At 44.9% G+C, this 27,625-nt stretch overlaps 1 protein-coding gene across 2 annotated transcripts; it reads left to right on the top strand.

Annotated features, from left to right (window-relative positions):
* The first annotated feature begins 1,437 nt into the window (after positions 1-1,437).
* Positions 1,438-27,265, top strand: glis2b (GLIS family zinc finger 2b). 2 transcript variants are annotated; one of them, XM_038700739.1, is made up of 7 exons: positions 1,438-2,298; positions 20,832-21,033; positions 21,536-21,666; positions 23,363-23,518; positions 23,646-23,779; positions 23,859-23,977; positions 24,076-27,265. In XM_038700739.1, the coding sequence occupies exons 2-7, from the start codon at positions 20,856-20,858 to the stop codon at positions 24,813-24,815; spliced, it is 1,458 nt and encodes a 485-aa protein (XP_038556667.1). In that variant the 5' UTR covers positions 1,438-2,298; positions 20,832-20,855; the 3' UTR covers positions 24,816-27,265. The 2 variants fall into 2 exon arrangements, with proteins under 2 accessions (XP_038556667.1, XP_038556675.1); XM_038700747.1 differs by having other exon boundaries at positions 23,381-23,518.
* Positions 27,266-27,625: the final 360 nt, after the last annotated feature.

Consider the following 27,625-nt stretch of genomic DNA (forward strand, 5'->3'; position numbering starts at 1 on the left):
TAATCCATCCACCTCACAGGTGTGGCATATCAAGATGCTTATCAGACAGCATGGGTATTGCACAGGTTCCCCTTAGGCTGGCCACAATAAAAGGGCACTTGAAAATGTGCAGTTCTATCACACAGCACAATGCCACAGATGTCGCAAGTTTTGGGGGAGCGTGCATTTGGCATGCTGACTGCAGGAATGTCCACCAGAGCTGTTGCTCGTGAATTGAATGTTCATTTCTCTACCATAAGCCTTCTCCAAAGGCGTTTCAGAGAATTAGGCAGTACATCCAACCGGCCTCACAACTGCAGACCATGTGTAACCACACCAGCCCAGGACCTTCACATCCAGCATCATCACCTCCAAGATCGTCTGAGACGAGCCACTAACCACACAACAATCGGTTTGTAACCAAAGAATTTCTGCACAAACTGTCAGGAACGTCTCAGGGAAGCTCATCTGCACGGACATCCCAATACAGTGAAACTGCACATTTTCGAGTGGCCTTTTATTGTGGTCATACCCATGCTGTCTGATCAGCATCTTGATATGCCACACCTGTGAGGTGGATGGATTATCTCGGCAAAGGAGTAGAGCTCACTAACACAGATTTTGACTGATTTGATAGATCAATTGATTAATCGACTAATCAGTAATCGCTTCAGTTTTACTTTCTTTAGGTCAGACTTTGGATTAGGGTTTCATTTACAAAACATACAATCTTTGCTTTGCTTTAAAATAAATTTGCTCCACCAGGATCAGCAACATTAATGCATCTTTATTATATTATTATTATTATTATTATTATTATCGTTATTATTATTATCCAACAGTAGCTTTGGAACAGAGTACTTTTTTACAGTATGGTATTGCATTTCTGAATACTTACCTCACCTGGCCCTGACCTACACCCAGCCTGTCCTGTCCCCAAAGATCAGGAGGCGCACCTACACCTGAAAGCATGCACGTAGCCACAAGTACAGAAAATAAATGCTGTAAGTGAAGAATAAATCATGCTTACTTTTAATGAAAAAATATCATATTTTTAGAATATTGTCTTAATACTCTGTCGTGGAGTAGTGTTTACTGTAGCACATAGTTGAAAGTGTTGTTTTGATTATTAATTTATAGGGTTGGAAATGTACATTATTAGTAAAAGCGATGGCTGTCTGGAAGTCAGAACCTTTCACTTATAACACTGTTTTGAATGACAGCTTGGTGAGGCAGAGGTGGTGGCCAGCGAGAGAACAGAGATACAAAACTCTGGAGAAGAAGACATTTAGCAGGACAACAAGCAGATGGGTATTACGCTACCCTTCATGAAGGCCTGTTGATGGAGGGAAGCTGTGGCAGAGAGAAGGCCATGAGGACAGAGAGAGAGAGGGGGAGAGTTTGGAGAGAAGCCGGGGACTGCCCCTGGTGGAGGGGCGGAGCAGTAAGCATGCGCTGAGCTGGCAGACTCTGAGCTGGTCCTGACGGGCTGGCTGGGCTCCGGGCGGCTGTCTGTGCGCGTCAGACGGCTGTGGGGGAGACTACCATCAACACTCACACAGCGTGTGCTCGAGTGCTTAGAGGAGAAAAAAAGGAGAAGAGTCACGGGGAAACTGCGAGAAAAGACAGCAAACAGCCCCACCTCGGCATCTGGAAAAGCACCGAAGAAGAAGGAGACGATCCTCCCCCTCCACCCCACACCCCGTCGCCAACCCGCCCTATCTACCCTACCCACCACTTCGTGCCATCCCTCCGGTCTGAACTGCCCTCCCACCCCGCCTGGAGAACCACGACCACCCATAGGAAACCCCCACTTGACCAGCGTTGCCATTAAGCGATGCGCTTTGAATTTAGGGAGAAATCATCTAACCAGTGGTCTTCATTTTTCCTCAGCGGGAACAGTTAAGGCTACGGATTTGGGTGTTTACACTTTTTGACGGGTTTCCAGTAGCATGGTAACATGCAGAATACATCATCCCACGGCAACAGACAAGGCTGTCATACTATAGATTAGACTTTATTTAAACAACCAGCTGTCACGCACGCTGCGTTTGAGCTTATGTTTCATTTTTCCATGCTTAGAAAGAATCCCGACAATGGTCTGGAAACGGACCGCCTCTCCAGACACCTAGTAATATTTTTTCAAGACGCATCAGCACTGTATTTCATTTTTATCGAAGAAAAAGCGACACACTGACGAGGAGTCATTTGACACCTACGCCGCTTGAGCCATAGGACTTTGTGTGCGAAGTTTGCACCGGGAAGAGGGGGGCCAAGTCGGAGATATCTCGGCCATATCCGCGGCATTTTCCCTGTAAGGTAAGCCTGGAGCAGCGTGCATGTCAGTCCCTGTATATTGTGCCTGTTGTCATGTGCGTCCACGTTGACCTGAGTGCGCTGCTACAGTGTGAAAAAAAATCTCGAGTTCAAACAGGGTAGTGACCTATTTTCAGAGACTCTCCAGCGGTGCACCCGTATCCTGCAGCCTGGACTCCCCACACAGTCGTATTCAAGGCCGGTCGTGGCGGACGTGCCTATACCGGCGTTTGTGCCATTTACGCAAACACTATGTCAACCTATTTCAACATGGGAGCGACCTTCTCCGCGTGTCTGCGTCCTCTCTTAAACTAGAGTCCACCTCGTCAACCCTGAGAGACATTTTTAGAGCAGCATCACAAATCCTGTCCTATACAGGGGCATACATCACAGCTCAGCCAGCTGTTGTGCAAGATGCAGGCTTGCATTGAGCTCTCTGATGTTCTGTCACAACATCTGATAAAGAGTTCAACGTCTACAGACTGCTGACAGTAACTTACACCAGTGATGTATCGGTAAATAAAGAGGTGGCTAAACTGTGACCACCACATGAGGTACACATCCACCAAAAAACATAATGTTGAGATTTACTGTGTGTTTTCCACCTGAAAGACTAAATATGTTATTATTTCATGTCACCACGTTTTATGTCAGAAAGTGCACTTGAGTTCCTGGTCACAACAGCAGATACATGTCTACAGGACCACAGCCTGAGTTATTTCTGCTTAATAACCCCTTTTCAGTGTGGTCCACATACCTCTTGCCATTTTATCATTTTTGTTTAGACCAATTCTAAGTTAGCTGAGGCCAAGCATGTAGTGCAGGGGGCAAGGATGAGCACAGGCAGAGAGACCTAGATAAAGAGCTATTTTCCTCCAATTAAGCAATTCCACTGTCCCTAAGCCTAATTGTGTGCACACTGGGACAGGGTTCAGGATGGACCATCTCCCTATTGGCTGCCTCCCATGAACCCATTGTTCCAGAAGATGCCAGGGGAAAGAGCAGAGCCCTGCCAAGGCAGACCTAACAAGCCCCGTGCTGGAGTGGAATAAGGCCTGATCATTAAAAAGCATTAGGCTACAATGCAGATTGAGGCACACTCAGGGGGCTGCAGTTGTATTTTGGATCAGATTAGGATGGCTTTATATTTCCAAGGTGAATGTGAGGTACTGCATGAACAATATAATATGTGGGTGCATGTGTCACACAAATATTATATGAGGCTGGAGGAGGTCTGGCTATGAGCCCACCGGACCCCTCTCAAAGTACATTGGGAAGAGGAGCAGTGAAAGAGGCTGCACATGCTTTGTGCAGAGGGAAGACTTTGACTCCCTTTCCTCCCTCCCTCTTCCAGGCCCCTGCTATTTAATCCATAACCCCTCTCTGAACTGTGAGCACAGGTGCTCCACATATCCACAGCCTGTTCGCGGCATTGTTTATCCAATCAGCTGATGATCAGTTCAGTCACAGGTCAACCATAATATCCATTTGACAGAAAGACCAGGGTATGTATCACCGCCGGCACACCGGTTATCCTCTCTTACACAGCACTTAGTCACTGCAGAGAAAAGGCTCTCAGCTCCACCATAAAGCCAGATGTCCGCTGGGGTCCAGCTGTGCATCCCTATGGTGGCATTCCATGTTTACAGGATGTGTGTGTGTGTGTTTTTGTATGCAGCCTTTTTTTGCTGTACATTTTCTCATCCTGACTGCATGCTTTGGCCAGATGTGGATACTCGGACAGCCTGCACAGAGTTTTGGTCAGAGTTTGACACCAACTTGCTTCATCTACTGCAATTAGTACGCAAGAAAATATACCATAAAGGCATTGCATTACGCCAGTCTCTGAAATCAAATCACGGATGTGGTTGTCACCTCTCCTCCCCAATTTCCCTGTGCCTGGCGATTTTGCCCCACACCACAATTGCGTGACATCATACCCCTGAGGTCCCAAACTGTGTAAGGGAAAGCCAGCTGCTTTATGGTGGAAAAGGTGGACCCTAATGGCATATTCCTGCGTCAGAGCGCAACCACGAGGCATGTGGTAGAGGGATGGTGGGAACCCACAGTGCACTTGTACTTATTGCCTTAAAACCAGGCTAATAAAGGTCTACCGCATCTGATAAAAAGAGAAGCAAGTTCAGATGATTCTTACATTGTGAGCATGGTGCCACAAAGAAACCGATCTGAAATCCAAGTTGACAAGAGTAAGATTTGTTTTTCACACAGTGTAGTCAGCCTGTTGTGAAATATATGTAAAATATGTCTGCCACTGGAGGAAAAAAAAAAACTAGGACTGCGACCAATAAGTGGGTGGAATGTAAGTGGTACAAACTACACCGGGAGAGCCAGTGTGAGTGTTTGAATTGATATCACAGTGGGGTTCCATAGATGCTGGGGATTACTGTCAAGCTGAAAGGCAATTCAGCAGCAGGGGAGGGAGGATTATAGTGGTCAGTGAACGAGGCAGCACGCAGTGAAAACAAGACACCTGATACACACTTTCATTTATCTTCACAGGGACAAGAGCCACTTTATTTTAGATTCCCATGGCAGGTATGTCCTTTCTGTGGTTACACTTGTAGAGAAGCACTTGGTAGCAGTTAATGCTAATCAGATTTCTAATCAGACAGTTTTGTGATTCATCAATGAGGGTGCTAAACAGATGAAATATAACTAACATTTAGATTATGTCATGTTGAATAGAGTTGCACATCCCGGCATCTTGAGCTTTGAGTGTGCTCAAAATGTCAGAGGACATGCATGATGTAGCCAGATCAAGCCATACAAACAAACTGCTATCATTCAGGTTCACAATTTGCTGGTTATTGCTAACTTCACATCCTTACTTTGTAATAATACTTGGTTATTTTGCAGCTGATGTTGGCCGTATGGTATTCCAGTGGAAATCATAGGAGCCTCAAGGCTGAAAAAAATCAATGTGACTCATTAAAATCTAAGTAGAAACAGAGCTGATTCAATAGCTGAACTAAAGTTAAAGTCTAAAATCACAGAAAATTACTCTCTCAGCCCTCATATATGACAGTCTAGCTCTGTGCATTTTTTCCACAAAATATTTTATCACAAATCATTGCCACGTGTGCGGCTGTGGAGGTGACACACTCATACTTTGAAGTGCTGCCATGTGATGTGTCTGCGTGGGGTGATGGCCAAGCTCCTGAACCCCATACATTTAGAATAGACAAAGCGGATACAGAGCTTGACTCACACCAACTTGCAAACCGAAGGCGACCAGTGCATACCGCTTTGCTCCCTGGCTGGCTGGGCTCACGGACCGTGCATTTTTCTCCAGTTAAACTGTAACCACTAATCACCTCACGGCCTCACTGTTTCCTCCTGGAGCAGACCATTCCTGGGTCCCCAGGGTGGGTTAAAATGCCCCCTCGGGGGAATACATGGTCTGTGCTGTTTAAAATCACCTGTGTGGGACATCCCAAATGAGCACAGGACTCTTACTCTTTCTGCGAGGATCTGACACAGTGAAGTTTAGGGGTCAGTTCTTCTGTTGCAAGTCTGCAGAACTGCATTTCCAAAATAAACACAGACAACTCAGTTCCTCACTCCAGCTACCCCACCCTACCTCTTCTCATTCTCTTTAATGCTCTTTCTGCACTCTCTGCTCAGTGTTTCTATCGTGAGAGAATTTCAGCTCGCAGAGCTCTTCAGACAATATGCAGACCATGTCTGGGGCAGGGCACATAAAGTTAAAGAAAGAATACAAGAGTAAAGCCAAGGCCTGAAAGAATAACAGCAATGTAAAGGAGCTGTCAGAGAATGGGTGGAGGGAATAGACTATAGCCTGTTTTCACGAAGTCCATCTTGGCGTAGTTTCCGCAAACATACTTTAGTATTTTACTTATAGATGATAGTAAACTAGGATCTTGCTAGAGCTTTTAGATATCTGGGAGCTCACTTCAAGGAGCTGTGAGTTGTGGAGTAATAGGTTCACGGCAATCCAGTTTAAGTGGAGACACAGCTGGTTTGTATTATTATTTACTTACTTGGCCAACACCCTGGGTTCTCTACCCTCAATAGCACTACAGCAGTACAGTATGAGGTATGTATGTGTGTGTTTGTTTATTTAAAGAGAAAAGAAAGGGAGGAGTCGGACAAGAGGGGCTCTGCGTGTAAGCACGGGGGAGGAATAACATGCTGGGAAGGGACAGAGGGATTGATGGTGGGGTTTTTTAAAGAAGGGGATGAGAGAGAGACGGGTGAGGCATTTCTGAGACTCAACTAAGGCTCTCAAGTCTGGGCCTGGGCCTGGCTCCCTGTCTGGGCATATCCAGTCCTGTCAGCTAGCTTCCAGACTTTGCCCCCTTCACCCCCTCCCTCCTCCCTCTTTCCCTCCATCCCTGACTCCCTGGGACTCCATCTCCTCCTCGCTTTTTAACTCCGCTTCTGTTCCCTCTTTCCCTTCGTCCCTCCCTTGCCTTTTAGTCTCCCACTTTCCATGAGCCCCCAGTTTCATAAGTGACGCTTACATTATATAAGACATTCTCCATCTTATACATGCAGTTAAAGAGAGGGAGGGAGAGAGAAAAAAAAAGTTTGGCCTGTAAGTGTTTACCTTCTCTGGTGTTGTGGAGATGGTGCCAGCACTAATTCAATTCATATGTACCGTGGCTGTTTTTTTTCTTGTGAGGAAGCCTTATGTAATTTGAAAATGTTTTAAGTTTGAGGTTACATTTTGTGAAATAAAGACTTATTCTGACCTCAGATAATTCTATGAATAGCTTAACTGTTTTTATATGGTTGCTAAAAATCTTAATAATTGACTTTTAGTGGCTATCTTGAGTAATGGCCAGTCACTATCTTAACACAGCCGGGCTCTCTCTTTTACTGTGTCCGATTGCCTCTTAAGTGTCCTTGCTCCTTGTTGGCTCAGGTCTAAATAAATGGTGCTGTCAGTCACAGTAAGCTTGACTATTCCTTAATTGATTCTAAATGTCAGTATTGATTCAGGACAGAAGAGTTTATAAGAGCATGAGTATCGCCCTGACCTTCAACACTAATTGAGCTCCTCTCTTAGACTCATTCTTTGATTGTGTTTGTCCACAGCACATTTATTAGCCCTTGCTATTCAGTGTGTTTTGGAAAATGAAAAGAGAAATCAGCTCCAGATCTGTCTGAAGCTCTTTTCCAACAGATCGCCTACATCGGATGTGCCAAAGAATTTAAATCAAGAGTTTAGTGCTACTTCATTTTTCAGCATTATGCTCAACTCTGTCTGTCACCATCTCAGTCGCCCTCCATCTGTCCCTTTGCATCTGTCTCTCTGCTCCCTTTTTCTGTTTCTCTCTCTCAGATGGAGCCACGAAAGATAAAAGCTGTAGGGTGGAGCCTGTCACTTAGTTGAGCTAGAACACAGAAATACAGAGAGAAAGGGAGAGGGAGGGAGATAAAGGGAGAAAAGGAGAGGAGAGAAAAGACTGTCATATTGACCTTGTCTTATTGCCAGCCATGGTGGGAGGGGGCACAGGGCGGAGGGTTACTCAGAAAAAACAGGCGCTCCATGTGAGGAGGGAGAACACAGGGCTGCCGTAAAGTTGGCACAGCATCACAAGGAAAAGACAACACAAGCTTTGTGTGCACATATATATATGAGATCACTGGTGAGGCAGGGAGGAGGGCTCAAATGGAGGTATAGCAGACAGTATGGGGGGGTGGGGGGCACGCCCAAATTTAAAGAAGCAGACACACACACACAAATCACGCCACTTTGTCTGCTAATTGCTCACTGCTGTTTTGTATTTCTCCCGCTTCCTGTTTTCATCCCTTTCCAATATGGTTTGGTTTTGGAAGCTGCACCGTTTCTCCTCTCACACTGCACATAAACACACTTAATGCACACATATAGACGCACATGCTAACAAACACACTAACAGAGACACTCCCTGTCCAGAGCACATCTGGCACTCCGTGCCCCCTTGGCTCTCTCCTGCGCAGCGTGGCTGGTGCACAGGTGTCACCCAGCCCTCTCCAGGGACAGGGATGGCCATCCAGGAATTCTTCTGGGGCGAAGAAGTAGGAAAGTTACGACACTGTAGACATGTCCGATAGGCCTCAGCAACCCCATACAGTGATAAAGAGAGCACCCTCCACCCCACCCCATGCCTTGCCCCCAGCCTCCCGGGGGCTGTGTTGCATGAAGCTGTTGTTGGTATCATATTACCTTGGCTAGTGAATAAGGAGACTCGCTTCCCAGGGATTTCACTGTGCACTTATTGAGTTGCAGGCAAACGAAAGTGGCTGGGGCCAGTGTGTAGGGCGAGAAGGGGTTTGTTTCTCATGCGTGTGGTGCCATAATATTCCCGTCCAGGAAATGACTGTGAGACAGGCGCACCCCTCCCAAAGCTGGACCGGTACCACAGCGCTCTGAACTGGTCTGAACTCTACAACACACAACCAGCATGCTGTGCAATGTGTGTATGTGTGTGTGTGTGTATGCATGTCTGTATGTTGGCACACAGGGGTGTGTGCAGTCAATGTGTTTATGTGTGCATACACTGTATGCCTCCATACCTCTTTCTCTGATCCTTGAAGTGGTCACTGGGAAGAGAGGCCACATCGGCCCTGCAACTGGTGCTGAAATTTAGCCCGGCTTTGCTGCTTATCTTTCCATACGTATGTCACCCCTATTAATCTGTCCTCAGCTTGCTGTTAACTGTGTAGGAGAGAGGGAGAGAGAAAGAAAGAGAGATTTCTGGCTTAGAACTGGTGCTGGCTTTTCACCAGTGAGGGAATATAACAGACATCTCCTCTTGAGTTCAAATGCAGCTGCTTTGTACACTCAGTTATGTATTGAAGCTGTGGTGGTAATTCAGTGATATACTTTCTTACATCCTCAAGTTTTGGGGTGCATGTCTGTGTGCTTGGTTTTTGGGTGAAGTCATTTCTCTAAAGGCTTAAACTCTACCCTGAGTTTTAGGGAGTGGCCCCCAGTGGCCTTTTGTTTGTGTGTGCGTGCTAAGAGAACCTGGTATTTTAAAGATTTAGACAGGTGGCAGTTCTTTGCATTCCTAACCTGACCTTGTGCACGTTTCTGCTGCCATTAGGGGAGATCTGCCTCTACAAAGCCGATGTGTGTGCGTGTCTGTGTGCATGCACATCTGCGCATAGCCATTACAAGGTTTCAGCTTTTACATGGCCCTTTAAATTCCTATAACCTCTCTTTCCATTTATGTCTAAGTGCACTGCGTTAGATGAGATCACTCTTTGCATGCATGTATCTCTACACTTATAAACAGTTTAGCATAACACTGCATATCCATTGTACACTCTGCCAACACATGTCACCTGCGCTTCCCCAGCAAGGAAAGATGGAGAAAGGGACATTTTGAGTGTAGACCTCCAGAGAGTATGTAAAAATGCCAGATCTAACAATATTATACCTCCACAAATAATACTTGAATTTTATACTGCCAGTATAGCTGTTAGAATAACGCTAATGTTAGTGTGAGTCAGCTGGAATGACAGCGTTTAGTGTGGGAGTAGCAAAGAACCATCACTTCCGAAACACAGACCCTATCCAGCAACACTGGCAAAACGGACACAGCTGGTTAGTGGGCTGATGAGAGGACAAGGAGCTGGGGATGTTGTGCTGTTTGATCTAGAATCCAATTCATTCAGAAGTTCCACTGGTACTTTTGCGATAAACCCCACACACCTCACCGCATGAACACAAACTTGTTTTCCCCAAGTTTAGTTGTGAATATACACAAACTATAAAACAGAGCTGTTAACTTCTATCACTGTACTTTTTTCCTCTATCACCCACCACCAGCTCGGACAGCCTCAGACTGCTTTTCTTCTCTCTCTCATTGGCTTCATTTCTTCTTTTCTTTCTTTCCCCCCACCTCTCTTCTTTCCTCTCCTGTTGCTTTCCTACTGAGCGCGGTGTGGTGACGCCCCTGCTTGGCTGGAACCTTAGCCGACTCCAGACCCTGTGATTGCGCGCAGGAGTCGGAGGATTGCATCACTGCCTGTGGGGAGAGGCCACAGGAATGGACTGAAAAGGGGGGAGAGAACAGCAGAGAGAGAGGGAGGGAGAGAGAGAGAGAGAGAGAGAGAGAGATGTGAGAAGGGTGATGAAAGAGATGAAGAGGAGAGAGTGATGGCAGATGACGGGGATACAGCCTGAGGAAGTGAGTAGAAAGTCAAGAGGGAATAGAACTGAGGGAGATCATGCAAGTTTTTGTTTATTATGGAAGTATGGCAGAGCAAAAATGAGAGAGGAGTGTCTGGTTGAAGATAATGCATTCAGTAGACCGCAGGAGGTAGAGAGAGACCCAGCAGAGTTAGTGGGAGGTCAAAGTAAGCCAGAGTGGGGATGTTGATAAAATCTCCTGAGTGCAAAGACAAACACACTCTTCTCTTCTTTTCTCTTCTGTTCTCACGGATGGTGAAAGGCCTCTTACAATGTTCATTGATTCCTGCCACCATTTGCTGCGCTATGAAACTTCTATGTTGTGAAACGCCCCACGTTATTGTAAGATTACTCACCACTCTTCAAAGCCTACAGTACCTTTGTGCAAAGTGCCTTAAGCATTAGCGTTCGGTAGGTTTACTGCGTTCACTGTGTCATCGTCCCCGGATTATCTGTTTACCGCTGACTGCTGTCCGGATACTACAGTATAGATTAAAACTGTTTTAGTTGATTAAAAACGTCTGATTTTGAATTGGAGTTGATGGGAGAAAAACTACACAGTGACTCAAAACCCATGTTACTACAGGTGGGCCCTCAATCACTAACTGTTCATGTCATAGGCTATAGCAGCTAATAGGGAGTTTAATAAACTGACTGTGGCTTGGGAGAAGTTTCCTAGACTCATGCCAATGTGCAGCTGCTCTCTCCCCCCTATACCTGCCTCCTCTCTTTTCATGTGTTCTGTCAAAACAGTTTGGATGATTGCTTGCAGAACAGATTTCCTTATGAGATTTGCAAACTGAAGCACAATCGGTCAAAACCTCAATAGCGTGGCATGAAGATGTTCTCTGTGGTAGATGTTGATTCCAGTTTGAAGATCGAATCAAAATCAAATTCTTATTCGCAAAAGGCAAGCATTAGTATAGTGATCCGATAATGCATGCTTCCCTTGATATTTACCCGTCCATCCCCACCCTACCAAGAGTCAAGTCAGGTCACTGTGTCGTGCGATTATCCTGGGTTTAGCAGGCCATAAGGCTTTCTGACACAATGTGAAATCTCAGTCAGATGGCTGTTTATAGATCAGGCCTAATCTCACTACAGGGCAAACTAAGTGGAATTGGTGTTCTGTTGTTAGGTCTGTCTGGATGCTATTAAGATGCAGAGTCTAGTGGATTCTCTCAAATTAAAATGATGTACCACTCATCTCCCTCTCATGTTCTCCTCCAAGCCTGGTCTGCCATCAAAATCAAATCTCTGATCAAAATCCACAGTGCTGTCATCAATGTATGTGTTTTAATTTGCAAGTATGCATGTAACAACACACTAAATTCCTGATATGTTGCATGTAGGGCTAACTAAATACTTTCATTTCTCTATACTATTTTCTCAATTAACCAATTCCTCTTTTAGTATTTGAAGTGTTAGAAAATAGTGAAAAATGCTCATCACCCTTGTCCCTGAGCCCATGGTGACAACCTCAAATGCCTTTGTCCAACAAACAAAGAGATTAAATGCATGATATAAAACAAAGCAGCAACTCTTCACATCTGAAGAGAACCATTAAATCTTTGGCATTTTTTGCTTGAAAGATGACTTTTGAACAGTTAATTATCAGTGTAGTTGTCAATACATTTTCTGTCGACTGACAAAAAAATGAATTGTGTTGTTTCAGCCAGAGTTGCATGCCGTCACATTTCTTTATTCGGATACTGAGTGAGTCCATCTTTGCATGCTGCAACCTGAGGAACACAGACATAGCTTGAAAGCTAATGTCAGACTGTTAATACCAATGTTTGCATCCTAACAAAAATGTTAATGTTCAACAACAGAGAGATATCGCTTTAAGTGCTCGCTATTCCTTTCTCATGTAGCAGTCCCCTTTGACAACAAACCGCAAGTGCGCCCCGCCCTCCTCGTTCTGTGCCTCCCTCCCTCCCTCCTGGCACCTTCCCTCCCTGCCCTCTGCCTGGAATTCTTCAGTGTCTGAACGCTCTGGCTGGAGGCCATCAGTAGCTTGCTGAGAAGCTTCCTGTTGCACTCTCTCCCTCCTTAAATCCATCTATCCCTCCCTTTTTTACTTCCTTCCTTCCTTCCTTCACTCACTCCTGCCTCCCTGTCTCATATGTAATCTCTGATTTTCCCTTCCCCTCCTTCTTTGCATCTTTATCACTTCATTTTGCATGCTCACACTCTCATTAATCTGTGGGCAATAAATTCCTATTCTCTTTTTAAAACTCTGAAAGAACAAGTGGCGATCTTGTGGTTTTTTTCTCCCGGTGTTGAAGCATGTGATCGCACATGTCCCTCTGTCTCTGTATTGCAGTCGTTTTGGCTCCAGCGCTCCAACAACTGTCTTTTTCCTCAATAGCCCTTCCCCAATGGCTCCAAGCATGCTGCTATTACATAATACTGTGTACAATCCTGTGTGCTTTTTTGCAACAGTGGGAATGGAAGGAGAGATGTTTTGATTAAAAGTAATAGAAAAGTCAGTGAGTGAAACTTAATACGTGTAATTTATTTTGAAGAAATCGTGTGACTTGAGGAAATCATTTGGCAATGAATGTACCTTTAAAACCAGGGAGGGGTACAGTAGTAGTTGAGGGAGGAATGTGATGAAAAGTGGAAGGGAAAAAACAAACTGAAAGAGTTAGCAGAGCGGTGAACGTGAGAGAAAAACTAATGCAAAGAATAGAGGGATAAAGAGAAAGAAAAAGAGGGAATAAGAGCCCCAGAGGAGGAGGAGGAGGAGTGGAAACTGAGGTTTCCTGTCTGAGGAGGCGGCTGGCTGAGGAGGACAGAGTCGGGAAGAAAGAAAATCTCTCAGCTGTGTATGTTTATGTGTTGAATTATCCATCAGGGGTGAGGGGTGGAGGGCATACACGGGGGCTGTGGCTTGGGTGAGTATGTGTCAGCGGAGGTGGGGTCACTTGCCGCTATTACCTCAAGAAACGTCAGCAATGACAGAAGTGGGAGTGCAGGGGTGACCATTTTTGGGCATGTTTTCTTTTGTCTCCAAATCAGTTCTAAACATAATAATTATTGGATATTAACCTCTTTTTCACTATCAGTGATAATGTGTGATACTTGCTACATGGTGTGCTTCTCTGACTAATCTTACCTGCCTTTGATATGAATCCTTGTAAATCTGGCTATTAAGGAAAATTGCTAATGGGAATTGCTTTACTTTAAAATGCTTTGATCACTTAAATCCGATTATTCACAGAGTACTGAGTGTGCCAACCTACTTGAAACGTGCCAAGTTGTTTACTCCTCCTTGGACCCAGATAACAGATAAAACCCAAATGTCAGGGGTCAGAGTTTGCACCACACCCACATCTCAGCCAGTCACCTTTGACCCTGTCCGTCCCACCTGGTGGATGGGAAAACCAGCAGGTTTAGACACGACACATGCTGCAACTGCAGGTCTCTACACATCATTGCTAAACCACAGAATTGTGAAACAACATTTACATAACACAGTTGTTTTCCTTCAGTTCATTTAATGTGGTCAGTGCAATGTTGCACTGGAGATTTAACATGGCAGGGGATGTACCATAGGGATTTCTTATACGTATTTGATCACCTTTTTAAAAATTGATGCAATATAATTTGCAATAAGTTTCACCCCTGATATTGGAAGGGCTAATCACTGACAAAGTCTACTATAAGGTTTTAGCAAACTCGCTTGACTGATAGTGGATTATTTCCCCGCATATTGATATTTGAGTTAATCTTCTCTTAATCTGATATTCATTTTTGAACATAAACATATTACATAAACAAATATGTTTGAAAAGCAGCCTTAAAATGTGGCTACTGAGCAGGACATGTTACAGTTTAGTATGATGGAAAAACTATGTAATGGATACACTGTTTCTAATTGACCACAACATATCATTGGTATTTCTCTACTGCAAATCCTTAATTTGTGATAAGCTCATATTCTGCTGGCCCATTTATTGGTCGGGGCTGTATTTCATAACTATGCTCAACCCTATGTGTTTGAAGGGTCATGAGGCCAGGCCAGGTAACGGTGATGGCTTATTGAGACCACATCACTTGTCCACTGTGTTGGTCACAAAGCAGTTAGTTAACACCTCCCCTACTCACCTGTGGATGAATTTGAGTGGAGGAGGACACCATTCTTGTGGTGCTCGGGTGAAGACTTGTTTTCTGAGAAGTGTTAGCATAAGGAAATAAAAAGAAAAACTGAGCAATAGCAGAGGTTTTTGTGTATTTTTGGAACATGTACACCCTTGGTGCTGTTTATTTGGGTTGGTCTGATCTTCAGATTCAACTCTAGAGGTGGACCAAACAACTGCTCCCTGGTCCTTGAAGGGGTGTCCAGTGAACTCTGGAGCGGTTCATTTCTGGTTTGAACACCATTTGAACCAATAATAGGAAGTGTACTATTGTACGTGATTTCATTGTTTAAAAAAAATGTTTTCTCATCCTTTTTTGGTAACTGATGAACTAGTAGCGTTTGCTACCAAAATGTCGACTAACAGGGTAAAAAGCTGGACTCACAAGGAAATGAGATGCCTCCTGAATATTTGGGCTGAAGAGAACGTTTGCTCAGTTACTAGAGAAGGTGGAGAAGATTACTGAGGTATTCAATATATTCAGCCATAAAGTGAAGGAGAATGGGTTCCAGCAATCTGTTGAGCAGTGTCTTGTGAAAATTTCAAATGTGTCAACAATGCTGCACATATTTGGAGGGGTTTGTTGTTGTTGTTGTTGTTTTTTCCCACCACATGGCTTTTGTTTACAATTTCAGGACCATTTGGGTTTTGCCATTGCGGACGCAAACCGGACCAGTTTGAAAATTGAAACAATGTATCGTCCTTTCATTGGTTCGATTCAGGAACCGGACCTTTCAGTGTGAACCCACCCTCAGTGACCTTGGTCTTATAAAACTGTATTAGTTTGGTGATGGCTGGGCATCTGTACTCTTTTAGGAATTTCTGCTTCCTGTCAGTAAATTTTATTGCAGCATGATTGTTCAGTGTTCTAAATCACATCATCAACCCCATCAGTTGCTAGAAGTTCCCATCACGTTCCTTCTCTCTCGCTCTGTGTTGTGTGTGTGTGTGTGTGCGTGTGTGTTTGTGTGTGTTTGTGTGTGAGAATGAAAAAGAGAACGCAAAGAGCCCCAGAGAGAGATGGCTGACCTCCTACAGATCACCTCCCAGGGCCACAGCAGGAGGCAGATTAAGTTACAGCCAACCTCAAATGGGGTCGCACAAAACACACACACTCATTCTCCCTCTCTCCCGGAAAACTTCACAGAAAACAAAACATTACACAACACGATTTTATACCCTGTAACATAATAATCTTACACTACACAGCGTTCCTATCCTCTGATGCTTTTCATTGGCTCTCATTTCTGCACCATCAGTTGGAGCCGACTGAACCGATCCTCCTCAGATCAGACCAGACTAAAGATCAATCGGTAGGAGCAGGGTTAAGGGTCAGCGCTGATCCGTGTGAGCCTAGCCTCGGAGCATGGAGGTGTTGAAACACATAGCCCTCCTTTGACCTGATGCCCCCCTGTGTCCCCTCAGCCATCAACCAACTCCCACACTCTTCAACCTCGACCCACGTTCATGCTCCCAAACACACACACAAACACACACACACACACACACACACACACACACAACCATGCCTCATCAAAGGGACTTGGGCGGTGTCCTAATGCAGTGGGGTGGATGTGGGGAAGGGTTGTGCAGGGGATGATGAGGGTTTCTAAAGAGGACACGCACAAACCTCTCTTTCAGGACTCTTCCTTCCTCCCTTCATCCTCACCCTCGTATATCCTCCCTGTGGCCCCTTCGGTCATCCCTCCTCTCCTGTTTCTCCTGTTCAGCTGCTGTGTTTACTCTGCTAGAGAGAGAGAGAGAGAGAGAGAGAGAGAGAGAGGGCCCAGAGAAGGGACAATGCCCTCTTTCAGAGAGACTGTCGACCCCACGGCTGAGCAAGGAAGTCTGCATGGGGCCAGCCAACACCCTTTCCACAAACTTCACAGCCATCCGCCACTGAGCTTTACACACACACACACACATGCACACACACAAGCATATCACGCAGCCATGCACACAGACGATACCATACTCCTTCCTTCTCTGTATCGTTCTTTCTCTCAGTCGCCCTTTATCTTTGTCTCACATTTCCCACAAACCCCCTCTCAGTGACCGTGGCTGTTCGGAGGACATAGTTGAGATCCCATAAGTTCAGTCCAAGATCTACACACACTGTGAGTCACTTCCCAGCCAGTCTCTACTATTTCCCCACCAAGAAGTAGTCATGAGGGTTTGCTGGGGTAAAATCCATCAGTGGGGGACTGTACTGGCCGACTCCAGTGGGAACACATTAGTGCAGTATGGACTGCCTTTGGTGTAGGCGGTACTGTAGATATCTTGTGACCTGCTGAGTTGCTAGCAAAGTTCAAGAGAGTTTTAAGTGAATTTTGTCTGTCTGTCATGTCGGTTTCTTTGCAGGAAGTTCTTTGAGAGCACACACACACACACACACACACACACACACACAGAGGTCCCATGTGACGTTTTATGCAAGTCAAACCTCCTTCAGTACACCATGCGTTATTCATCTGTTGTGTTTGGCTATCTTGCCTTCATCATCTGAGGCTGTTTTCGGTTTTCTCAAATACAATTCATTGATCATTGATTAGTCATGTGACTAATAAATCACCATAGAAAACATGAATACAGCAAATGACAATAATTACAGAACCTATAATATTACAATCACCTTTCCTTTTATTTCTTAGCAAGTGCAACCTTTCATCTTAGCCCATTAATGGATTTTGATGTAAGTAATAATAATAAATTATATAAAAAGTTTTCAATACATGCAACTAAGTCTGTATTCTTTCCACCAAATTATTCAAACCTCTTTAAAAAATGTATACTCAAATCCCCTTCATCACTTAACTTTTATGAATAACTAACTGGTTTCAAAGTCAATCTGTGTTTGGCCTTCACACATCCATCCATTAACTACATTTCCAGTTGTTCTCAAAACATTCCTGGCATTTAGGAAACAAACATAATCTTCAATGGCTTCAAGTCTAATTTCTCATTTAACCCTCATGGGCCTAAGTCATCCAATTAGGTAACTTTAGTAGATTTAGTGATGAACTAAATATGGAAATGGAAATGTTTTGTTCAGTATTATTTTATTATTTTTCATGCCAAATGAGTATAAGTGTTAATAGAATAAGTGTTAATTGATGTATGGCTGCAATTATGTATATATATATAGTACTGTATAATTCTACACACCATATGTGTTTTTCAATATCTGTGCACATATTCATCACACATATCTGTATAAATGAAAGGTGCGTATTATTTATATAGTTCTTATTTTCTATTTTCTTTTTGTATGTGTATTTTTAAAAAATCTTCTTTTCCAACAAATCTTTTCAACTTTAATAGATAGAAACAAGTTCACTGCATTGGAAACAACTGAAATATTTACACTCATGATACATGACACACACATACTTTCTCGGGATTAAAAGGAGAAAGTATTTAACACTAAAATGACTTGCTAAGATGGATCCACTATTGTATCATACTTACAATTACATTTACTCATTTGGCAGACGCTTTTATCCAAAGCGACTTACATTCTAATGTAAACTCCCAGTTCCCCTCTTACAGCATGCAACAAGCTGAATGATACCAACAATGTGCTTTGTTGTATAGGGATATATATATATGTCAACCAAGGTGTGGTTTGAGCAGTAGTGGGATAGCTATAAAAGATGAGCTATACAGTCCATTATGGATAGTAATGGTTTGCATGTGGAACAGTGGGAAATGTAGGGTCACATGATTTGAGGTGCCAAATTGATTTATATTCCAAAGTTATACATAAATCCAAAAGTAACATATCTGTTTCTCATCATGTTTTATAGCATGGATTATAGCACTGATGGCAGGCAAGTTTCCTGTTTGTCCCCACAGTGGATGAGAGTAGGATTTGTAGAAAAGGTTAAGCTGATTCCTGGTCTGTGCCTCAGGGTAAGGGCTTTTATTCAGTTAAAAGTGGATAACAGGGGATTTTCTGCTATTTTAGCCAAACAATAAAGCCCAAACTCTTGGAAACCTGTGTGGTAGGGGTTACAGTAAGTTAGTCAGACCTATCAAGTCCAGAGGAAAGCAAGAGAGAGAGAGAGAGAGAAAAAAATGTATTAACCGCAGCTCATTCTAAATGAGGATCATATCCGCTGTGACAGATCAGAACATGTTTATTTTCACAGCTAATGACAGCATTTGCCCACATAAGAAACTCTCCATGGTCAAAATGATAATTAGAGCAACTCCTCCTTTATCATTTCACAATTGATTGGTTCGGTTTAACTGATGGAAATAATCAATTTTAGTATGTGTCATGGTATAATCAACAATAATTATGTGGTTAAATCTCTTTGTTTAGCAGTCTGCACGGGTGTAACTGGATACATTTAACAAAATCTAGGATGATGGAGATATTATTAGACAGTAAAAAAGGAACACAAACACCCCCAAGAGCCAGTGTAAACACATGAGGGCTGTCATGTAGCTGTTAAATGTCAAATTAAAGGATAGGTTCACATTTTTCCAAGTCTGTCTTAACTCGCATGTCCGTGTGTACCTTGAAAGAGTGACTGGTTGCTCTGGCATGAATAGATCCCTTCTTAGCACAATTCCAATGTAATTTTAAAACCTGACGTGGTGATGTATTGTATTTTGTTGGTGACTGACATCATCACATAATTCTGGTAAACACCTTTCTCCTTGCATTAAGCATGCCCCTGCTCTTTGTATGTTAAATTATCAATAACATTTTGGTGTAAAGTCAGTCTAAACTACCCATCAAGATTGGCCGGTGGGTCACGTGCTTGTCAGGGTGGTTAATAATCAGATAAAGACCAAAGCTTTTTTGTCCTAAGACGTTTCTTTATGTGCATGTGAGACAGCACAGAAATATCTCACTGATAATGCCATAATGCTGCTCTGTGTGCATGTTCATACAGTATACAGTATAGCTGGTTGAGTCTATAAACACACTGGCCGTGTATATTTGTGTGTGTGTGTGTGTGTGTGTGTGTAAGCTGGTGGCCATCTCCTCGTTGGGCTGGTGAACCTGGTGACCTCTCTGCTCTGTGCCTCCCAGACACAAGGATTTCTCATGTGGCCCCTGGCCAGTCACTCTCAAAGCCCACCATTCACCACCAACCGAGGCTTCTATGAGTGTTTGTCGGCATGTGTGTGAGGGAGAGGGGGAATTTGTTGAAATTATAGTTTGATTAATTACTTGTATTGTATTGTGCACACTGAACATGCACACTGGGAGCTGCTCTACATGAACTCCAGCAGGAATATAGGACACCCTGCAAATGTGTGTGTGTGTGTGTGTGTGTGTGTGTGTGTGTGTGTGTATGTGCAGATGGAAAATAATTTGAAGAGATGTGGATCTGGCTTCTGTAAATATCTACTAACTGTCTAAAACTAAAAAGTATTTCTTCAGCTGGTTTTGTTGATATTTGCTATTGTTAACCATTTATGATTGTTTCTTATGCCTCAAATATGACTAGCGGGGTTGCTTTGACTGACGGGGTTCATTCAGGTGTTTGGTTGTGTAGGTATTTGCTAAATTCTTTGCATGGTACAACACGGTTGATGCAGGGTCAGTCTGGTGCCAGAGGAAGACTAGAGCTGGAACTCAACATGACAGCTAGATGAAGCGCCCTGCCCACAACCCTCAGGCTGGGTCCAGAGGTCAGTGTGTTTAGAGGAGGGAGGAGCTGGACGGAGTGGGTGCAGCTGGAAGGCCTGGAGGGGCTGCTGGTAGGTCTCAAAGGTCCATGGGGTCTGAGGGTACACACTGTGGGGGTGGGGGTGGGATGGGGAGGGGGGTGATGTGACAGGGTGCAAGGGCCAGTGGCTGGCCGAGGGGTGGGGTAAAGCAGAGCTGGCGGTGAGGGTGACCATCTGGATTGGACTGTAGACATTCCTCAGGAAGAGTGTGTGAGTAAAGGTCAGTGTGGAAAGCGAGAGGGTCACTCAGATCTGTGTGTGTGTGTGTGTTTATTTTTCTTTGGCTTACTCAGATTTTCAGTTTACGATTGTGGTCAGTTTACCATTGTTGGAGAGTATCTGGAGAGTATCTCCTGCAGGTATTGTGGAACAACATTCACATGGGGATTATTGCAGGTGTGAGAATCTGTCTTCTGCAGTCTGTCACTTTTTCACATTGGAATTGGAATACAGCATTTCATTGTATGTGTCGTTATATGAAAACCAAGTGCACTTGGCTTAACTCTGCCCCTCTGTGACTGTTTGTGCAGGTGGGAGGTCGGAGGGTTGCGGTTATGCTGTCCCTGGACGAGCCCCTGGACCTGAAGCTCCCTCGGCGGGCCAATGGGCGAGACAGAGGGGCGCGCTCACCCCCCCTCTCCCCACTGCACCCCAAGCGAGCGCGCCAGCTCCACATGGCAGATGATGGCACTGCAGTCATAGAGCCCGCCTCGCCAGCATCTCCGCACACAGGTAGGTAACAACAAAACAAGAGTCTATGGCCATGATCTGTGAGACTGTAGGCACAGTGGTGGTTTGAGCTAAATGCTAACACCAGCATGTTACCATGCGCTCAGTGACAAAGCTAACATGCTGACCTTAAAAGGCATGGTGCTTACCATGTTCACCATCTTTAGCCTTCTACCATTTGCTAATTAGCACTAAACATAAAGTACATGTGTGGAAGATGGGAATGACATCAGTTTAGCAGGTACTTGGACAAATTGAAATTTTGACCTGATGATGGCGTTAGATGTGAAGGGTTCACCAAGGTGATTAGAAATAATCCTGATGGGACATGAATGTGTGTAGCAAATTTTCACGGGCAGACCGACTTGACGTTACCATGTATAGAGCCGTAAGCTAAAAACAAAAGCGTGTGTTTGAGAAAATGGAACAGAGTGAGACCAGTGTCCCTGTATCAGATCCAGTTGTGAGGTCACCTTAATATGTGTGTCTGTGTGTGTTTTCTCAGGTGTGCAGGTGGTCCCTCTTGATCGAACAGATACTCCCACCCCACCTGCAGTGGACCTGAGCATGTCTCCCTCCTCCCGCCACACCCCCACCTCTCCAGAAATGACCAATGGCAACTACATCCCCTCAGGGGTGAGTAGGACTGAGCTTAAACACACACACACCAGTACAAGTGTTCTGCTTTAGCTTTTACCAGCTTTTACTTTGACCACCAATACCTCTATTATTTCCCCTTGTTTTCTCATACTTTTAGTTTGTTAATCTCTGAGTTGATGAAAGAATAAACAGTGTCTTTCGGTGCAGTAGTGAGACTGACTCAGCGTGCTAGGGTCAGCAAATCAGGAAAAACATCAGGTTGAGTCACATTCTCCTATGCAAAGGGAGGGAGATCTATGTGTGTGTGTGTGTGTAAGAGAGAGAGGGGGGTAGCTCTTATCAAACACGTCTTGTGTCCCCAACAAGTGCTTCTGTCTGTGCGACTTGCACTCAGTGGCCCCACTGGCATGACGTGTGTGTGCCTGTGTGTATGTGTGTGTTTGTATAATTGGATTTAAGACAAGGTACAGCCATGCAGACCTCATGCCGCCTAATTCAATTCCCTCCCAATTGAATTGAGACACGCTGGCTGGGACCATTCAGCTGCCCCGCATCCCACCGACCCCACCGTTACACACACTCTACACTTTACTTATTCCCTGAGGATTCAGATAGGATGCCTTCATATCCCAATGCCCCCCCCCCCCCCCCCCCCACACACACACATACACTCTAACACACACACACACACACACAGAAGAATTTCTTATAGAAGAACAGCTGCACACACTTACATGTTCTCTACCCTACAGCACCTCACAAAGCACCTCACATAGTTTTGCATGCAGAAGCAGAGCTCAGTGTAGGGAATTGGTCTCATTTTATGAAATTTGCCACATACACATTTCTGACATAGCTGAAGATGATGAGACAGGGACCGGATTGTGATCCATTTGCACCCTTATTCTGTTTCCCTGCACTTCTCTACTCTCACAAGACAGCTCAGACTTATATGTCCCTTATTCTAAATTCCACTTTTCATCAGGAGCCCTCTCTATTTTCTGCTTGAGCTAAGTTGCACTCTGTGTGTGTGTGTGTGTGTGTGTGTGTGTGTGTGTATATGTGTGTCTGTGTGTGTGATCCGGTGCATTAGCACTCTGAGTCCCACCTGAGGTTCAGTGAATCTTACAGCTCTCACGCAGAGCTCAGGGATGTAGGGAGGTTTTGTAGCACACAGCGGGAGACTAGGAGAGGAAAAGTGAAGTGGATTTTTGAAGGGAAAGATGAAGCTCAGCAGTTCTGTACTCCATTGATAAAAAGACTTTTGTCTCTATCAAGTATTTTCTCTGTGAGGCCATCAGTGCCCGTTTGTGTCATCCAGCTGATGGTCTATTCTCAATTATGCTATGCACACTGTGCTATCAGAATCAGAATCATAATGCTTTATTGTCAGTGAATGTAGTTCAACAAGATTTAAGTGCTATCACAGCATTGGAGCTCATATTGCTGGCTACACAGGCAGTTTTTACCTGTATACAGTCATGTTTGTGAGCAGTGGTTGTGGTGTTTTTATTGTACTTTTGAGGCCTTATAATGCACCCAACATTTTATTTTATCACATCTTTATAAACTATTTTTCTAAAGCCAGGCATAACATTTGTATAACATCAAATAGTATTCCATTACAGCACATCACAGCAAACTTGAACTAAAACAAAACTTGTGCATGCTTCTTTGGTATGTGTGCAATGGATTGATAACCCTGTTGCTCCTTTCTCTATTTGTTTATCAGAATTCTCACATCTCACAGGCCTTTCAGTTTTTTGTGCCAATCGGAGCTGGGGCGGGACTTCACCTGCCATCCTCCATGTTCATTGGCCAGACGAGCGACAAGAGAGCCTCTCCTGACCTCTCAGCGGATGAACAACTGGCCTGCCGCTGGAAGAAGGTAAGACCCAGAAAGTAACGGACACCCATTTTATGATTGTGTTGCAGCCAAACTGGGATCAGATCAAAAAAGCTTCATCATCACAAAAATAATTAATTTGAAATGCTGAATGTTTTCCCTCCTCCAGTGCCATCTGCTCTTTGATTCCCTGCAAGACCTAGTGGATCATGTCAACGACTTCCATGTCAAACCTGAAAAGGATTCTGGGTACTGTTGCCACTGGGAGGGCTGTGCTCGCAAAGGGAGGGGTTTCAATGCCAGGTGAGAAAATCCTTCACTTGGGAAAATCATTTACATATAAGGGGAGAATTCCAGAGAACTTATTTTTGTGTGGCTGCAGGTACAAGATGCTCATCCACATCCGCACTCACACTAACGAGAAGCCCCATCGCTGTCCCACCTGCAACAAGAGTTTCTCACGCCTGGAGAACCTCAAGATACACAACCGGTCACACACAGGTCAGTTGTGCACCCGCAAGTTACAAAACACAAATGACAAATATGTGTTCACTAAATGAATGAATTCTCAACATCTGGATCATTTCTCCTCACTGCAGGTGAAAAGCCTTACATTTGTCCTTATGAGGGTTGCAACAAGCGCTACTCCAACTCCAGCGACCGCTTCAAACACACTCGCACACACTATGTGGATAAGCCCTACTACTGCAAGATGGTGGGCTGCCTGAAGCGCTACACCGACCCCAGCTCTCTCCGCAAGCACATCAAGGCCCACGGCCACTTTGTGGCTCAGGAGCAGGGCTCTCCAGGTGGGGTGGGCTCCCTGCTGAGGGGGAGTCAAAGTGGAGGGCTTGCTAGCGAAGTGGGAAAGGATTCAGAGCTTTCCTATGTGAGCGCAGCCCACATTATCATCCCGAGCGCAGCGGCTGCTCTCCTGGGAGGCCATGCTCTGCAGGGCCTTGGTGGTGCCCTGCCCCTGTCCCCCCTCAGTCCTCGGCCCCTGGACCTCAGCACACTGGGTTGCCCCAACTCACCTCCAGGCAGCCTGGGAGGCACACCCATCCTGTCCTTCAACGGCTCGCCGCTGGGCCTTGCCAAGTCCCCTCTGCTCTCCCCAGCGTTCCCCTCCTCCGCCTTGGGCCTGCCAATGGTGCCCATGCTGGGGGCCTCGTCTGATCGCAGGGCCCAAAGCCAGCAAGCCAAGAAAGGCCGGGAAGAGGAGGCCAAGAACGAGGTGACTGGGGGGGTCCTGAACCTCACCACAGGGTCTCATGATCCCCTGTCCTGGGTGGTCATCCCTCCAGGCACCGTAGTGCTCAAGCCAGCTGTGGTCAACTGATACACACACACACACACACACACACACACATATATATACACACACTCACACATACACATTCCAGAAGAGCTCAGGGGGTCGGTATGGGAGGGTGAACGCCATAGTGAGGGTACAGGCGGTCAAAGGTGATAGGGATTTGCTCGCACAATCAAATCCAGGCAATGCATTTCAGAGAGACAAGGAAAAAAAAACTATAGAGAAACTCATCAAACCCTCAATCAGCAAAACAATAGATAACACTACACCTCACAAGAATTAAATACAACTCAAGCCTCTTGTATTAATGGGAAACTAAACTTGGGGCCCCAGAACTCTGTTCAGGACCATGAACGGCTCTGTATTTCTATCACAAGGCCTGGCAATGGGCTCCTCTTTGCTCTTTCACTTTATACTTTATTCATTCCTGTATGCTGGTTCTGTGGACAGGGACCATGAACGTGACAGTCAGCTCTGTGTTCTTACAAAAGTCTTGATTCTCTGATAAGTATTTATATGACTACACTTCATCTACATTGTGCCTCCAGCTTAACAGTGAGATAGATACACGATGAAACTGAACGACACGCTGACAGTTAGGCAAACACGGAATAGGAAGATTCTACACAGTTGATTTTAAAGTATGACCTATTTTTCACAGGCTGCTGTGATTAATATGATTCAGACAGGCTTGCCATACCAAAGCAAGTGAACTCAAACTGTCTTGGATTTGTCCAGGAAAAAGCTTCAGCTCTGAGACAGTTCAATTAAAACACAGCACTTAATCGTGTCAGCTGGTTATAGTATTGAAACCTCAAAACTGCTGCTAACCTCTCAGCTCCCCCAGTGTAACATTAACTGGGTGAGAGCACTTTTGACAATCTGTCCCCAGTTTGGGGAGGGTGACCAACAAGAATGTGTGCGTGCAGACTAGGGGCTTTTAGGGCACAGAGCGAACTGCAGACTTGACACAGACAAATGGTGTTACATCACCTGGCAATGACCAATCATCACTTCCTCTTTTACACAAGTGAAATTAAAGGCACTGGTGCGCCTGGCTCCCCCCTCTGGTAAGACACGATACACAACATCCCACTTATTATTTACAGAACTCGCACTGTTTTACTTACTGGATTGTCCAGCTGCTTTCTCGTAATTGAATCAACACAGCCAGTTTGTGTATGAAAGGCCCACTGTGGTGATAAACACTGGTGTCTTGTATTTTAAAAAGTGACCCGACCCAAAACCAGCTGTGAAAAACAGGCGGTCATCCAGTCGAAGCCCAACTTAGCCTCATCGGTTGAAGATTTGTCCCCATGCTGTGCCAAAAATACATGGAAAGGGGAAAGAGGGATCCACGTATTGTGCCACAGAGGGGGGTGTGATGCACTCAATGCCACATACAGCTGGAGCGACTAGGAAGCCACACTATTGCAAACTGCCTCATTTTACTCTGTCCAAAGGGGCAAAAAAAAGACTTATTTGACTTCTGGGAAAACTTTTCTCATGGTTCGATTAAGCAGTCAACATGCACTTACCACACACTATATTCCTTAGATGTTCTATATAATGTTACTGCCAATTCACAGTTCTTTAAAAACTAGTTTGCTCTTATTCAATTTTTCTGCAAGGGTTGATTTTTCTTTGGGGTCCCTCCTGGCTTCTGTTGCTCAGTGCTAATGTATGTTTGATGTCGGCTGCCGTCTCCACAGAGGAGAGGTATGGGGCGTAGGAGAGGATCATCACAACACAAGGAACATTCCCTCAAGAGACTGTCACACACTACCTTCCTCTCTCTTTTCCCTCCTCCATCTCTCCTCTCCTCATATGCTTATGTTGGTGGTCTTACTTTCCCATCGCCCAAGGACAAACAGTTATTGCTGTTTTTCATTGTTGTCTTTTTTTCTTGCTGTTGTTCAGACGAGACATTTTTTCTGATGTTGAAGTTGCTTCTTGTGTTCTGCGACGGCTGCTCTGCGCTCAGCTTTCTGCTGTCGAGGAGTCTTTTTAGGGGTTGAGGAGAAGATGAGAGTGAGAAGTTTGGGTGGACCTCTGGGGCAGTGGTTAAATCTGAAGGGTCACAAGATGATTACATTGATATAAGAAAGAGGAAAAGTTTTAGCGGCGTGGCTCAATGGATGGCATGGATGGTCAGTCCACCCACATGGTTCAGATTGAAATATCTCAACAACTATTGGATGGATTGCCATTAAAATTTTGTACAGACATTGATGGTGCCCTGAGGATGAATCCTAACTACTTTGGTGATCCCCTGTCTTTTCATAGCACCACCATGAGGTTGACATTTGTGGTTTTAAGTGAAATCGCTCCATAACTACTGGATGAATGAAGGTCGTGGGTTCAAACCCCGGTTGCCCCGGCCTTTCTGTGTGGAGTTTGCATGTTCTCCCCGTGTCTGCGTGGGTTCTCTCCGGGTGCTCCGGTTTCCTCCCACCGACCAAAGACATGCGGACTAGGTTGATTGGTGACCCTAAATTGTCCTTAGCTGTGAGTGTGAGCATGAGTGGTTATTTGTCTATGTGTGGCCCTGCGATGGACTGGCGACCTGTCCAGGGTGTACCCCGCCTTGCACCCAATGTCAGCTGGGACTGGCCCGAGCCCCCCCGCGACCCTGTACGCAGGATATGCGGTTGACGATGGATGGATTGTTGTTCCACTTGGGATTAATTGTACTAACTTTAGTGATCCCTTAACTTTCGCGTGCCATTGGCCAAATACCTACAAAACAAATGACATTCCCATTAGCCTCCATTGTACATTGTGCTAATTCGCAAATGTTATCATGGTAATATACTAAACTAAGATGTTGAACC

This window comes from Micropterus salmoides, unplaced genomic scaffold (assembly GCF_014851395.1).
Source record: "Micropterus salmoides isolate LMB-PRFRI ecotype aquatic unplaced genomic scaffold, ASM1485139v1 Ms_hic_scaffold_10, whole genome shotgun sequence".
Classification (NCBI taxonomy): Eukaryota; Metazoa; Chordata; class Actinopteri; order Centrarchiformes; family Centrarchidae; genus Micropterus; species Micropterus salmoides.